General features: G+C 35.0%; 1 protein-coding gene across 3 annotated transcripts in view; it reads left to right on the top strand.

Annotated features, from left to right (window-relative positions):
• mus101 (mutagen-sensitive 101) overlaps positions 1-16,583 on the top strand; it is an 81,904-nt gene that overhangs the window by 57,302 nt on the left and 8,019 nt on the right. For all 3 annotated transcript variants that reach the window (XM_069833180.1, XM_069833182.1, XM_069833181.1), the window contains exons 19-24: positions 1,440-1,498; positions 5,746-5,888; positions 7,747-7,817; positions 8,655-8,717; positions 10,150-10,350; positions 13,543-13,775. In XM_069833180.1, coding sequence (XP_069689281.1) covers positions 1,440-1,498; positions 5,746-5,888; positions 7,747-7,817; positions 8,655-8,717; positions 10,150-10,350; positions 13,543-13,775 — 770 coding nt within the window. The remainder of the gene's footprint in view (positions 1-1,439; positions 1,499-5,745; positions 5,889-7,746; positions 7,818-8,654; positions 8,718-10,149; positions 10,351-13,542; positions 13,776-16,583) is intronic.

Raw genomic sequence — 16,583 nt, forward strand, 5'->3', positions numbered from 1 at the left:
TCACCATAGAGTACCTGCAAGTGAAACTGCAGATCAGCAGGCAAACGTGCTACCTCCTGAGTTATGCTGGTGGCCCTACTTATTCAAATAAACATTTTCAATTATATTTATCAACCTTCGGTCAAAGTCATCTACATTTGCGTTTCAGTAGTGTGGACGTTTTCCGTTTTTTTTTTTTTTTTTTTTTTCCTTTCTCCCATGTATCGACAATACTCTTTCTTCAGTGCAATCTTTCATTTCATTCCTTATATGCTGTATCTTTCTCATGGATAGATTACATTACTCTTCTATCCTTGCTATAGGTTCTGTAAGAAGAATGCTAAAGAACTTGTTCTTTTTCTTTATCACAGCATTTTATTACATTTGCAATAATGTTTCTTTCTTTGCTATAGATTGTCAATCCTTGTATCCTCTTTGTCAATATATTTACAATTAACAAACAAAAAACTGCTACTACATAAGCCTAAAGTATACAATAACATAAATTTCATTAACTGTATTATTATCAACACTATTAACACTAAAAGCAAATGTTAACTAAAGCAGTACAAAGACTTGCGGTATATTGGAAATAATCGTCCTGTTGAATTCAATAAAACACTACAATAAAAACGCCAATATTATTACACAAAACTGCAGACACTCTGAGACACTTGTAGTAGATGTTTGTGAAACAGGAATAATCCAGTGAACAGAGTGGTGTGTATCATGACTCTTTCCCCTCTGCACCTTCTACTACTTCTCCTGGGATGACAGCAGTAATCTCACTGATCCATTGGTTTTTTGTACTACAGACATGGTCAAATTATTAGCAAAACTGACGATTTTTGTGGTATAATTTTACAAAATTTTACTTTTCAATTTTGACTGCAGTTGACATTTTTACATATTTCTGAGTACTATAATCACAAAAATGTCAACTGCAGTCAAAATTGAAAGGTCAAATTTTGTAAAATTATACCATAAAAATTGTCAGTTTTGCTAATAATTTGTCCACGTATGTACAAAAGAAATCAATGTTAGACAAACTTAAAATTGAACTTATTTGTAAAATGTATATACAAGTTATTGGAAGACTCAGAACACATTAGTTAAATTAGTTAAAACATAGATAATCCTAAAACACAATTAAAAATATCAACGTAAATGCAGGAAGCAAGGAAGATCATTTTTAGTTTACACAAAAATTATTCATATAGAGTATACCAGTGCTTTCTCAGCATTAAAAGTAAAAAGAAAGCAAAATCTTACTGGGTTGTTAATTAATTGTTATCTGTTTACTCCTCTCTTCACTATTCACTCTTCTTCCCATACATAACATGCAGTACAATAACAAATAATTTTAATGGTGAAACATCAGTTTATTAACGTTAATTTTCTGGATCTTCAAACTTTGAGGAATATTTCAATTTACATTTTAAAATGTTTCGTAATTTTAGGATGGTGCTCCAGGGAAATGCACACAGAGATCGAATCAGCCATCGTCTGGAGTTAATATGTAAGTATGGAAGCATACCTACTGATCTAAATGTTAGAGAAGAGATACAGTATTTTAAACTTCATTAAAACCATTTTAATAGTAGTTTCTAATGTCAAGCAATTAACAATGGATTAATTGGATCTTCTAGACTGATCTCAGCATATTTTATACCTGTTTCCACTATGTTAATTTTGTTTATATGAATGAAAGGTGATTTGTGGCTTTCCTTTCAAAGAGTGATTCTATGTAATGCATGGAACAAAAAAGTATGATAGCATTTTGTTCTTTGTGAAGTGGGTTTTGGGTAATTTCAGGTTGTTTATTACAGTTTTGAGTTCACTTTTAATGAAATTTTTCGCATTTTTTTTTTTTGTTTTATTTCACGTGGTAAAATGTTCCTTGTTAACATATTAAAACATATCTTAACGTTTTTAGTCTCTTTATTTTAAGCCTGAAAAAATTCGCATTTTTTAAAATGTAAAATGAACTGAGAAAAAGTATCAATGCTGTTACAGTAGTTGCAAATCAGTTGAGCATCAGCTTATGTTAGAAGAAATTAAAACCTGAATACAGTGCCCCTGCTTATAATGGTTCCCCACCTTCAACACTCACATTTCCCAATTTCTTGACCAACTTCATAAGGGATAATGTTAAAGTATCTCGCATATGATGTTTATGCTTATCAGAGGTCTGCATCGGACGTTTTTGCTCGAGCGCCAAGTAGTTCATAGCATAATCCGATAGGTAGCACACATGCATGATGGGTAAAATTGTCACAAGCGATAAATCCTCGAACGGTATAAGCCAAGCGTTAGACATTTGTTCTTGTTACAGTGATGAACTGTGTAGTAACATCATAGATGTTTATCATTTCAAAACTTGGCAGTGTTTAACTAACCTCTCCATAGTACAACTACAAAACTTGCTTTAAAATGTAATATAAATGTTGTAGGTAAATGTTTTTTTTTTTTTTTCCCCACACAGGAGTGATTTTGTTTCTGCCACATCTGATAGATGTTATTGGATGTAAATGTAATTATTATAAACGGAGAACACAATCACGATAATACAAGAACTGTATCAAGTTTTCTAATAATAATAATAATAATAATAATCTCTAATAATTAGTGTATCAATCTTTGCGCCTGTAACAGTTCTGCAGCATGATTATTCGTTTTATTATATTTTCTGTGACGTTATCTCTGTACTGATATTGTTATTAATCTACTGCTATATCAATAATATTTTGTAAAACATTTCTACATTGTCGCAGTATATAGGCGGAACTCTATATATGGACCTACCATATTATATATGTGGTAAATCAAATATTGAATAATTATTAATTAGCAATAATAACTGTATATCGAAGTTTTTCATACTATTTTATTTATAACTTCATGTTCCTGTTTTGGTACGTTCCATTGACTGTTCTGTTAAACGTTTGTCATAAACGCAGAAAATAAAGCCTTATTTTTACCTGTCGCCTTCCATACAAGATAAGACATGTCGGTGAGATGACCTTGTACTGTGCTTCTATTTATTACGAGCGTATCACAACCGATTGTATCTCACTCTAGGGTGCGACACTCGACTGAGTTCAAGCGAGCGGTGTAACTCCACTTAAAGAACTTGGCATTATGGAATTCAACACATCTACAGTGTGTCTCAATTTTTCCACTGTCACTGTTTTGTTTATTGGCAAGAGGAAACAGCCTTTCTTATCAAAGATGTCGTTATGGCATCATTCTGAGGAGGTTGCAGAATTTAGGAGGATGGAGGGACATTAAATATGGACTTCCTTGGAATTGAGTGTTGTGTAAACTGAATTATTAGACGATACCAAATAGTGAATAACAATCATGCTAGGAGTGTGGGCACACAGACTTCAACAATCATCAATACAATAGGACTGGTAAACATAATAAGCATTGGCTTGCCTTAGGCCCTTCTCTGCGATGGGAAAAAAGTGAGAAATACTAACACATTGCTAGAAATTATTCTGCTTCTTCTGTGCAAAATATGCAGTGCAAAAATTTAAATTATCAGCGTTACTTCTTAATTCTAGCCAAAACTTTATTTTAATTGTTTTGTTCTATTCATTAGATCTACAAAAAATATTTCTTAAAAGGAAAGTCATAGGTCACCTTCCTCTCTGTGTACATCAGTGGACATCATTATTGTACATTGTGAAATCTCCACAAATGTTATTGTGGTGATATCTGTTACCAAGATTTGGGAGTTGAATACAGTAAAGGCAGAACAGGATATATTTTCACCCTTGTTCATCTTTATTTATAAACAAAAACAATCTTCCATATAGTAGATCATGAGACAAACAGCCATATTTCCTCATTATTTTATTATTGATTAGTGATATTTAGTTTTTTTCTTATGTTTTCATGTCGGATTTGATTTTTTAAAGTATAACTTTTAATTTTCCTTAAAAATTTCATTTCTACAGTTTCTCTTTGTTGTTTGTCTGTTTTATTAAATTCCATGTTTGGGTCCATACATTACAACTAGGATGGCTGTATCTTTGTAGAACTTAATTTTGGCATCCTTCATTTGGTTTTTTAATATACTACACTCACTGACAAAACCGACTGGGCCACCTATATTTTCTTTAAAATTTTTGTCATTTATTGTTTTGTGAAAATAATTTTATGTGCGCTGCAATTCATTTAGTCATTAATTTATTTCGTGATATGTAACAGTGAATGCATAATAGCCAACAGTGATCTGAGAAGAAGATTCTAAGAAGTGTCTAAACTTCTGAGGCACATTTCAAACGGAACTGAAGAATTTTACAGGCTGGTAAGCTCTTTTGTGACAATATTTGAGTTACTTTATTATGTAAAAATGTCGCTAAGTTTTACTGATTCAGCAAGAGTGTCGCATTAATGGAAGATGGGAAAAGTCAATGTTATATGGCTAGAGTTCTCGGGATTCCTTCATCGACTGTACAAAGGGTGTACTGACACTTTAAAGAGACAGGAGGTAATTCCAGGAACCTGGTTCAGGGAGAAAACGAGCAACTTCGGCTTGTGACAACCGCTTTATTGTCCTGAATACATTGAGAGATCGTCATTCTAAGTTGTTGAGAACAGAAGAGCCCTCCAGGAAATACAACAAGTTAACGTGAGTGAGAAAACTGTAAGGAGATGTCTGGAGGAATCTGGACTGAAATCCTAAAGACCAACTATAAGTCCAGAATTGCTTCAGTAACATCATGTTGGATGTTTATGTTTTACTTGCAATCATGCTAATTAAAATCTGGAGGAATGGCGATGAGTACTGCTGACAGATGAATTGAGGTTTTGTTTACGGTCCCCACGTGGATGTGAAAGAGCATGGAGAAGACAAGGAGAACGTTATTCTCAATACACTTTCAGTTCACATGTCAGTTTGCAAGGTGTATCAATAATAGTGTGGGATGAACTTTCTTTTGAAGCTTTCACAGAACTCGTTTTCATTGATGGAGGTTCTTTCACTGTTCCAAGGTATATCAACGAGATTCTAATTGAGCATGTGATACTGTATGCCACATTTATTGGTGAAGAGTTCCTGTTGATGAATGCCAATGCCCGTCCTCAAGCTGCAAGGATCATGGATGAATATCTTCACAATGTAGATTGAATAGATTGGCATGGCCAGCACGAAGTCCCTATATGAAGCCTATTGAACATGTGTGAGACATGCTAGGAAGCTAAGAAAGCGAATTAGAAGTCATCTACCTCCTCAAAGCAACTTACATTAGCTCTGAAATGTTCTAAGTGAAAAATGGAACAGCATCAACCACACTGTCATTCAGAATCCGATTAAAGGGTTAAATCGGCGAATGGTAGTTAGCATACAGTCACAGGAAGGCAGTACTCGCTATTAGCAACACCTAGGTGGCCACATAACAAATGAAATGTTTGGAAGAAAATTGGTGCCTTTTGCAGATTTTTATACGTTTTAGTAATGCCCATTTTTTGGTGTTGAAAATAACAAAAAGAAAATAAATAAAAGAAGTTTATTCGCTTAGAAGCATTGCCATCGTCATTTCATAATGAGTTTCCTGGTTGTTGCGTCATAAAAAAAAATTGCGAAAAGCTTTTTTTACCAATGAGTGTATATTTTGTGTATTTTGAAATGCTATGAATGACAGATAATATTTTTTATTATAATCATTCTTTATTTTAACATATTGTATTCTGAAAACTGCGATTAGCTTAATGTGAAGTTTGCTTTAAAATGACTGAACTTTCTTTTTATTACAGGCAATTAGAACAGTTAAACCAGATGCTGTCATATAAACAGTCGGAAGATTCAGATTCTGATCTGAAAGTTAAGCGTGTTAGGTCAAGTGATGCTGCAACACATGATCATTCAGGTCATGAAAAGCCTACAGATTCTAAAACAGGTAGGTATAAATTCTAATTAATTGTATTAGAAAGACCTGTTCTTGAGCTTTGAAAGCAGTATTTAATTTTGATATCATATATAATTAGTATTATTATTATTATTATTATTATTATTATTATTATTATTATTATTATTATTATTATTATTATTGTTGCCCCGCTCCATGGCGTTGTGGTCTAAGGCATCCTGTCTAGGACTCACATTACGGAATGCGCGCTGGTTCGAGTCCTCATGGGGGAAGAAATTTTCTCATGAAATTTCGGCCAGTGTATGGGACTGGTGCCCACCCAGCATCGTGATGCACTTGGGGAGCTACGATAGGTAGCGAAATCCGGTTGCGAAAGCCAGCTATAACAGCTGGGAGGATCATCGTGCTAACCACATGATACCTCCATTCTGGTTGGATGATCGTCCACCTCTGCTTCGGCATGTGGGCATGAGGCCACCAGCCAACTGGTCGGTCTAGGCCCTTCACGGGCTATAGTGCCACGGATTATTATTATTATTATTATTATTATTATTATTATTATTATTATTATTATTATTATTATTGACTTAGACAAATGTCATATTTATGTCATGGATGTGTTTGTTATAAAACCAACGTTTTTCAACCTTTTCAACATGCAGCACACTAAAGTTATAATTTAAAATCCCACGGCATGCTCATATAATCTAAACCAGTGTTTCCTAACTAGGGAGAATTTTTTCAATTAAAACATGTAAAATACGATATTTTTAACAGTTGACCCAAAGTGACACTTGTGATGGGAAATGTAGCAGTTAGGATTTTCTCGGGGTTCTCCTGATTAGCCATATTAGGCATTACATTATTCTGCCAACATCTTTCCATTTCGTTATCATTCCATTGCATTCCTCGAACACCAGTTGGTGACATACGGAGGGGGCTGGCCTAGGGATGAGTGAAGTTGCCTGCTGTGAACCAGAGTACACAGTGAACCTTAGTATAGTCAGCCGGTGTGGGTTGAGAATGCACCTACTTTGAGGGTCAGCATAATATATCTAATAAGGTCACAATGCTGGGTCGTAATGCCCCCACCCTAAATTCAAATTCATTTCAATTCAAGGTTCGTACAATATTTACTGATTTTGCAAACCTACATAGCTGCACGTCAGTCATTCTCTTCTCTGCAAATCACACACCTACACTGTGTTTACTGAATCTTGACTTGTCCCGCATTCACTAAAGTTTGACTCTTGTGGACTCACTTTGTTTTTACTAGTTTTTCACTATTTTTCCAATTCTTGCTACGACCTTTACGTGTATTTTCATTTTCTCGTGGCACACCAGTTAAAAATGCCTGTTATAAACTGTCTAGTCTAATTGTCAGTCTGATTTAAGTTTTGTTTTTATTGTTTTCACATATGAGCTAGTTGTCATTATAAAAGATGTTTTGACTGATTAAGCTTTACAGCTGTTCCTCCATTTCCATTTTCTCTCCCATAAATGAAATACATATCAGAAAATTCTCTTAACATGAATATTTCCATGATAACAAGAAACTAAAGAAAGTTCTGTACAGTATTTGCATAAACTTTCTAACATTTACAAATATTACCATGGCAGCATAGAAGCTTACACAAAATGATTTACCATGATCCATTAATAACAAATGTTTTGGGTTATTGTTCTGCAATGTTACTTAGACCACTTAGCACAAATGTCATGCTCTGTAAATATCAAATGAAATGTTTCTGAACATGGGTTCCTATATAAAAGTTCATAATGATCTCCTCTATCTGTAACGAAGTCTCAGAATCAACCCTGTAGATATAAAGACATGGAAACAAAATTTTCCCACACCTGAAACAGTACTATTTTTTTTTTTTTTTAGAAACTCCTGTCAAAGAATCTCAAGGAATAGTTGAATGGGATGATCCAGTCGAGATTAATGATCGAAAAAGAGTAAGTATTTTGTTCAATTTGCTATTTTTTTCAGTAAATAGTTGTAATTTTCATCTTTCAATATTGTCTATAAATTTATATAATATTGACTTTGTATGTCAATGGATTAAATCCATTGCCTGCTCAGTCTCACCTTTCTTCAGATCTTGTACAATATTGCATGTGAGATATTTTAGTTTGTATGTACTGTTATCTCTCGCCAATACCAAGACAGTTTTTTCTGAAAAAGAGATTCTGCACCAACTGCGGCTACTGTAAGGTGTTAGAACATCGAAATGAGATAGTAAAGGAGCATGCGGTGTGCTGAAAATGCAGATTTGGGTTAGAAATAACTGGTTCAATTAGGTAGTTAGTGCAATATACCAGTACTTTGGACAGAGATCTCCAAATAGAAAAACTTAAACTGTGCATTTATTATTTCAGATATTTACTACATATTTAAAACATATCATTGAATATGAAAAAATTGTGAACAGTGTCACTTCCCAGTAGATTAGTAGTTATTTGCGTTCAAACATAACAAATCTTTTAAGTATTGTACTGTAAAATTGGCTTTTTGACATAATGAAAATTCTTGTTGCTTTTAGATCTTTAATGCTTTGGAACCAGATTCTTCCATTCTTACTACTTCAAATACTTATCAAGGCATATTAAAACATCATTAACTCAATGCCTGCTAAGTGGTCCCTTTTCATGTGCACGTACACATATTTTAAATGTCTCAGTGGAGGGGGACTGTAGTGTTAAACATCTCCGTCCCTCTCCAGAATATATACACATGTACTTTATTAGAAAACTATTTATCCATAATGTTCCCTGATGTTTCACTTATTACAGAGATCGGAAAGCAGCAACAGCAGTAGCCAGCAGATTTACAAATTTATGTTATCAGGTATTATGGTGAGTAGCAGATCATTTTTAATATTTCACTGTACAAAGAAAATGTCCTTCTTCTTGCGCTCAGTGGCATATATTAACATCATTGAAGTCACCAGCATGACTCAGGCAGTAGTGTGTTTTTCTGCTGATATGGAACTATGCTTGGATGTGGGTTCGATTCCTGCTTGTACTGATTACCTGGTTGGGCGTTTACTGTGGTTTTCCCAAACTGTGAGACAAATGTCAGATAATCCCATAGTGAATCCTTGGCCACATCTCGCCAAATACCATCTCACTATCATCAATTCCACTGAAGCCAAATAACCTCGTACTCGTAGTTAATACAATGTTGTTGAAAGTCAATCTCGATGCTTGCAGACAGCAAGAGGTCCTCAGCTGTTGTAATAACATTATGTCGTTCAATTGCTCTTTGCCAGCCATCTTGTTCAAAATAAAAAAAAAACAGATACACGTGGTACATAAACTCTGCAACCAACAATAGATGTAATAAAGTCACAGAAATTAAAAAGAAAAAAAGGTGTCAACTTAATTTTCGTACGTAATAGTGAAATGATCACATATAATTATAACGTAAAAATGAAATATGTTTGCATTATAATGTATGAAATTTTAGTAGGGGATTTAAAATATATGTGTAAAACTGAAAAGTACCTTAAGCTGATATCCGATACATTGAGACAATACTGTACATGAAAACATGAGCATCTTATTTATGTTACTGAATATTGTTTTAAATATTGGTGAATTTTCTTTTAATGGCCTTAAGGCCATAATAGAATTATGTAGACAGAAAAATTATTGAAATAAATCACCAAAGGAAATTTCCATTCCTTATCTGGAAATCATTTATCATGGTTTTTCTCACTAAAACGGAAAGAATAGAAGTCCAGTGATTGTTTGTTATAGGGACAGAATGATGAATCAGCAATTTCGAAAATAGTTAAAAAGTTAAATAAAATAATAAACATAAAAAAGTCAAAATTTAGAATATCAAATACAAGTACAGGAGGAGAAAATGCCCTTAAAATGATGATATCCATCCAAGAAAATTCACACAAGTCTACAAGACGGGTGACATTTGAATACAATGTCAGTCATATAGCAGTATGGAAGTTGAAGTAAGAGAAATAGCATTCATATAAAATCCAGATTTTGCAAGAATTAAGTGAAGACGATTTTGACAAAAGGAATGAGTTCTGTGAAAACTTAATTGAGAAAAATCCAGAGCTTGTGACAACCCTCATTGGATGACATGGACATGACACATATGCACACACAACATCCTCAGAAAGACAAATTTTATTTATTTTTTTTTTCTGAAAAAGAACATGATTATATGATGACTACATTATATCAACTTGAATTCTGATTTTTTTCATAACACACTCTTTCTGATGTAGGTAGCCTATTTCCTATTTTGTTGGTTTTCCAGGAACGTGACCATTATGAATCAATTATCCAGTCTCTTGGTGGCGAAGTGACAGACAAATCTACTTTTGACTCTTCTGCCACTCATATTGTGTGTAGTCGTCCTGTTCGAAGTGAGAAGCTGCTGGCCAGCATAGCTTCAGGAAAATGGGCACTGCATAAAAGTTACTTGGATGCTAGCCAGAAACAACAGCATTTTATCCAGGTAAGAGAGGGACTCATACAGGGTGATTCACGAGGAAAGGTAAAAAATATAGGATGTGAATTGTGAAGTCATTGTGAGTCAAAAAGTTCATATGAGTATGGGTCTGTTTTCGAACGCTTATGGAGATATGGCTCTTTGATTTCACAAAAACTTCTGGGATTCCATTGTACTAACTAGCATTTAGAGACAGATAACGGACAAATTTAAAGTTTATATTCACATATGCATACATACCTAATATTCTAGACGTCAGGGTCGATGTTTCCACACATTTTCGAAGATACCTCCTTCTGCTTCACTGCACTGTTGCACTCGGGCGTGAATTGTGCTTGTCGCTCGGGAGAGTTACTCATGGCTGTTCTTTATGCAGCATGCAGCATCCAAAATATGGTCGATTAGCACCTCTCTCGTTTCCACCTTCTTTGGTATACCAAGTCTTTCATCCAACCCCATAGACAGTAAATACTCTTCAAGCTGGTATCCTTCTGTTCGGAAAGCGTCGTTTATATTCAGTGACGGCACACAAGTAACTTCCATCGCACAAACCATAAACATACACAATATCGGCGTCTTCTGCAGTCGAAAATTTATAAGGCATCTTGAAAAACACAACTTAACCCTTCCGATAACTATACCTGTATAACTACTGAACTGCTGTGAACTGAGAAGTGATAATGTATTTGTGTTATGTGCGGGTTCTGTGTAATTACATCAAACAAGGGCAGGCGATTGGACATTTGTAATGTCCTACCACCCGGTTTGTGAGGAGAATTAACTTCTCTTATCCACATTGCTCACAATGCAGATTTCAATGTTATGTCATTCATTGCAATCAGTGACCTTGCCTCACGTCAGCAGCATATGGGGCAAGACGTTTTGCCAAAAAAATGCATCTAGCTCCGCCATTGTTCGAAAATGGACCTATGTCCATATGAACTTTTTCGCACAAAATGGCCTAAGATATCGTATCCTAAATTTTTTACCTTTCCTCGTGAATCACCCTGTATATATATATATATATATATATATATATATATATATATATATATATATATATATATATATAGACCTTTTTGATGACCACTGGAGAAGTAGAGTGATGCTTCCGTACTTAAGAATGAAAACTTTTATGCAGAATACAATGAAACAAGGTCGACTTTGTGTACCTGAAATGTGTTTGATTGAATAGCAGCTATTGACATCATAAACTTCAATGAAAGTGTCATATAGATTACTTTGCAGCACAGAAGGAGAAAGTGACTGACTTTATTTACAGACAGATAATTTAACATAAACCTGCCTTCATATGAGGATGTGAAGTGTTTATATTATGGAATAATAAGTTACTTTATTGTTCTAATTACCTAGAGTATTTATCATCCCCCCCCAAACCATTAGGTTCATTATGTGTACCCACTTTGGTATGTCAGAAATTTCCCAGATTCCAATAGCACAAGCCACTCTGTTTTATAGGGGGAAGTATTGTCCCTCTTGCTGAGTAGTCGCTTTGATTTCCAACAAAGAAGCTCTTATGTAATAGATTTATTGCATACATGAAGTCTAGATGTAAATAAAGATTAATGACAAACTCCTGTATCCAGACTTGCCATTACTGTACTCTGTTCTCAAATATCGTCACAATATTGATAGTGTATAACTCTGAGGAGAAAGAGGGAAAATATGTCGATTCAAAGTCAGACTTATCTAGAGCCTTGTAGCCTTGTATATGTAATGATAGCTTCACATGTACGAGGCTAGTCCAGGAAGTAACGACTGTTTGGCTTTAATAAATAAATAAAAAAAAATTATTAACCAAAAACATGTCACAAATTTGAAGCTTACTTTATTTCTCCACATAATCACCTTCGTTATTTAAGCATTTGTCATATCTGTCCACAAGTTTTAGAATTCCCGTGTTGTAGTCATCTACCGCCAGTCAGTTGTTCACTGCATTCTTCAACTCGTCATCACTTCCAAAACGTTTTCCGCCCAGTAACTCTATGAGCTTCATGAAAAGGTGAAAGTCACTAGGAGCAAGGTCCAGACTATAGGGTGGGCGATCAAAAAGTTCCCATCGAAATTGTTCCAGCAAATCTTTGGTTGCAGCAGCAAGGTAAGGACGGGCATTGTCATAAAGAAGCATAATACCACAGGAAAGCATTCCACGCCTACGATTTTGGATTGCTCGCCGTAGTTTTCTTAGGGTGTTACAATATCGGTCTGCAATGATTGTAGCATCTTTTGGCAAGAATTCCACCAAGAGAACACCCTTATGATCCCAAAAAACTGTCGCCATGACTTTTTGTGTTGACAGAGTTTGTTTGAATTTTCGCGGTTTTTTGGGTGATGAGGGATGATGCCACTCGAGTGATTGATGTTTGGTCTCTGGGGTAAAGTGAGACACCCATGTCTCATCACTATTAACAATTTCATCAAGAAAGGCATTTCCATCTGCGTGATACCACGTCAAAAATGTCAGTGGTGCAGCCATTCTCTGTGTTTTGTGTTGGTCATTCAGTTGCGAGGGAACCCATTATGCACAAATTTTGCTATAGCCAAGATGTTCGGAAACAATTTCACCAAGCAAAGAACGAGAAATGCTTGAGAAAGAAATGTGTAACTCGTCTGGAGTTATGCATCTGTCTTGCACAATTTTGTTTTTCACTTGATTCTGCAAATCATCTGTGATAAGTGATGGACGTCTGGGTCGAGTTTCGTCATGCACATTATTGGTTGAACATTGCACACCACTTTCTCACATTTCTTTCGTTCATTACTGTATCACCATACACTTTCTTTAGTTGGCGGTAAATTTCTGCAGATTTCAAGTTGTGAATATTCAAAAATCGAATAACACCTCTCATCTCACAGTCGGTGGAACTTTGTATCACACAGTTCATTCTGAACAATCCCAGAATGCACAACAACAACTTGTTTCGACTGGTACTCACACAACACTGAAAAAAGATGTCAAGGCAACCATTCGACCTTGGGTAGAAACGCAATATCGATCTGCACAGTGGGAATGTGCAGACAGTTGGTACTTCCTGGATTACCCCCATACATGGGCAAAGTGCATATATTTAAAATGGACATCAATTAAGTTGACAGCAATTGATGAAAGCTAATGACTTCAATATTAAGTGCTCACCATTGGAAACAAGCTATCGACCAATGAATATTTCGTTTCAGGAGGAAGAATATGAGTGGGGAAACCCATCTGCAATGTCATTAATGCGTGATTTTAAACCTGGTTCCATTGAAAATGACCTGGCACTCTCAGCACATCGATGGCGCTGTAGGTTAACAGGAAGTACATCAGGTGCATTTATGGGTATGACTGCTTTGGTCTGCATCTCTCGTGAAAGAGAAGAGGCCTTTAAGAGATTAATTCTTGCAGGAGGAGGTCGCTTAGTTGATTTCAGGTAAGAAATGTATATTAATTTAAATTACACTTACCTTTTCATGTCACAGATGATTATTCTATTTGCCTTCCTTATTTTTGTAACAGGATTTTTAAAAGAAACAGGCAATCATTCTCCATCTTGTATTATATTAAATTAGCATATTTTATTATGAAATATAATTGTCTTACACCACTAAATATAAAAGAACTCTTATCTCGAATAGGAGCTTGAGGATGAAACCAAAAGGGAGAATTGTAAGTCATATTTTTGTCCATATGTGAATTAAAAGTTATATTCAACAGTTAAAAACAACATGTAAGCTGTATACAAACTCATAACAGGACGATGGAAACCTGAAATCTGCTCCCAGTAATGAAATGCTACAAGTATTCGAGCACTAATATGTGCTGAAAGATAAGTGATGACAAAGATTTAATTTCTGCAATGTTTCGGAAATTGTCATGCTTCATCCTCATAGTCGTATCACTCAAGATGTCCAAGAGTCGTGTACCCAATTGGATACATTATGTTGATTGTGCAAAGTAACCAGTCAATCATAAGAGACCAAACATATTGGTGCTACACTAAACAACGGAAATAACCAAGCATAAGGAGAGCCAACAATTTTTTTTTTCAAAACCCTGTCACTGAAAGCTTAAAATATCAGAAAATGAAATTATTTTCAAATAGGTAAATGTCAGTTTTAATATAATTGTGCTCTTTGGAATCATTAAAGCCAAACTAACACATGGATTATGTTTTTTTAACATATATCTAGAACGTGACATTTGATCATGTATGCTTAATATTGAAATGTGGGCCCAGAATACTTCAGTAATATTTAAGGTCTGACAAGTAATGAGATTGATTTTTCTCCCTTATGGTGACATTCCCACATATCACATACCATGTTTCATCTTCCTCTGTTCTCCAACCCTAAGAGGCACAGTCCTATTGTTCCTCATTCTAGAGTAGGCCTACCTGCTTGCAGATAAATAATTGTAAGAACACGTTTGTTTAGCTCGTCACGCAAATGGAAACTCAGAATATTGCACAACAGTATGCCCTATTCTTTTTGTGTGAAACCCTAGATCATATATACCCAGATTGCTCGGCATTATAGGCTTTGATGGTAACAACTTTTGTCAGGTTTACTGTGCTGCCATCTAGTTGTTACAATAAAGAGTCACGTCATAACTCCCATTTGAATTGCATTAGCGACTGTACTGCCATCTTGTGTTCGTTTACGGTGGATGGGTGACGATCCTGGCGATTGTTTTCTTCAAAGTGCAACTGATTTTAACATAGGGATGAGCAATCTATATGTGATCTGGGGTGAAACTCAGTGATAATAACACAGTTTCAGTAGACTTTTGGAAATGAAATTACGTTAGAATCACAAGGTTTCTTCTACAGCAAAACTGTTGTTGAAGATCAACAGTACATCAGGATGTGAACATTAACAGCACAGCCAGGTGAGAAAATTTGTAGAATCTTTGTGGAAGAATTGAACATGAATTGGAAAACTGTTCTTCTGATTCTGATTGAAATTTTCGAAATTAGAAAAATTTCTGCCAAAATAATTCCCCAAAAATCTGACGGAAGCAGTAATAGAATGGACATAAGTTATGCATGATGTTTTGGAACAGTTGTCTGAACCTATGATTAGTGCACCAAGTTATCACTGGTGAACACTTGGTTTTTCCAGTATGATCCAGGGACCAAACATCAAAGTATGCAGTCAAAAATGAATTGCATGTTTCTGTGCTTATTTGATTCCAAGGTCATTGTTACCTCATGTATAGATTGTATATCAGTACTACAATGGATAAATTCTTGAAAGACATTAAAGGGGTTGTTTGCGAAAAACTGAATTTTCCATCACAATAATATGCCATAGTTTTGCTCCACTATCTGTAGAGCGGTTTTTTTGTGTCTGAAGACATTTTGCACTGCTGCAGCCTCCTCATTCTTCTGACTTTGCTATACGCAACTTTTTTTAATTGCCAAAAGTAAAATTGACAATAAAGGTTGCCATTTTCAAACAAATTATCTTAAAAGGACTGAAACATACACTTTGAAGAACATCTCCGAAGAGGATTTCCAGAACTGCTATTAACCATGACAGAACTGTGTGAAGTGTGAGTGTGCAGTCACATGGGGGACTACTTTGAAAGTGACCATTTTGCAGTTGGTTAAAAGCGTAAATAATTTTTTTTTATCGAACCAGGTTTATTACTTAATTGTTGGACCTCATTATTTTGTACAGATGTACAAAGTAAAGTGTTGTCTACTTAAACTAATTTGCAAGAAGTGGGCCCAGCTGAGTTTTTTTAGTCTGGCTCATTTGAAGCTTCTTCTTCAGACTACTGTAATGGTCCATGAGATGTCAATTGGCCCAGTTCCAGGCGTGAAGATTCTCTTCCATAATTCTGTGACTCACAAGGAGAATTTACATGGAAGAGTATTAAAACAGTGATTTGCTGCTAATCTTCCTCTTTATTTTTGTTCTTAGGTAATGAGGAAATACTATCAAATTTATTTCATTGATTGTGCTTGCTTTAATGGTACCAGACTGAAAAAAAAGACCAATTTAATCTCAGGCTTGTGGATCACAGCTTTATCCAGTGAATTGGATGTGTCTCATGTAAAATTACAGTAAATAACTTGCATTATCAGAAACTCAAATGTTTTTTTTGGTGAGCCATGTATCAAGTAGGCCTACATTACATTTTGATTTATTACTGTAATTTCCATATATTAGCCCAGTTAAGTATGAGTGACATGGGTCAGTACTTCACATTTTGTGCAAGTATTGACTGAAAA

This window comes from Periplaneta americana, chromosome 8 (genome assembly GCF_040183065.1).
Source record: "Periplaneta americana isolate PAMFEO1 chromosome 8, P.americana_PAMFEO1_priV1, whole genome shotgun sequence".
In the NCBI taxonomy this organism is placed as follows: Eukaryota; Metazoa; Arthropoda; class Insecta; order Blattodea; family Blattidae; genus Periplaneta; species Periplaneta americana.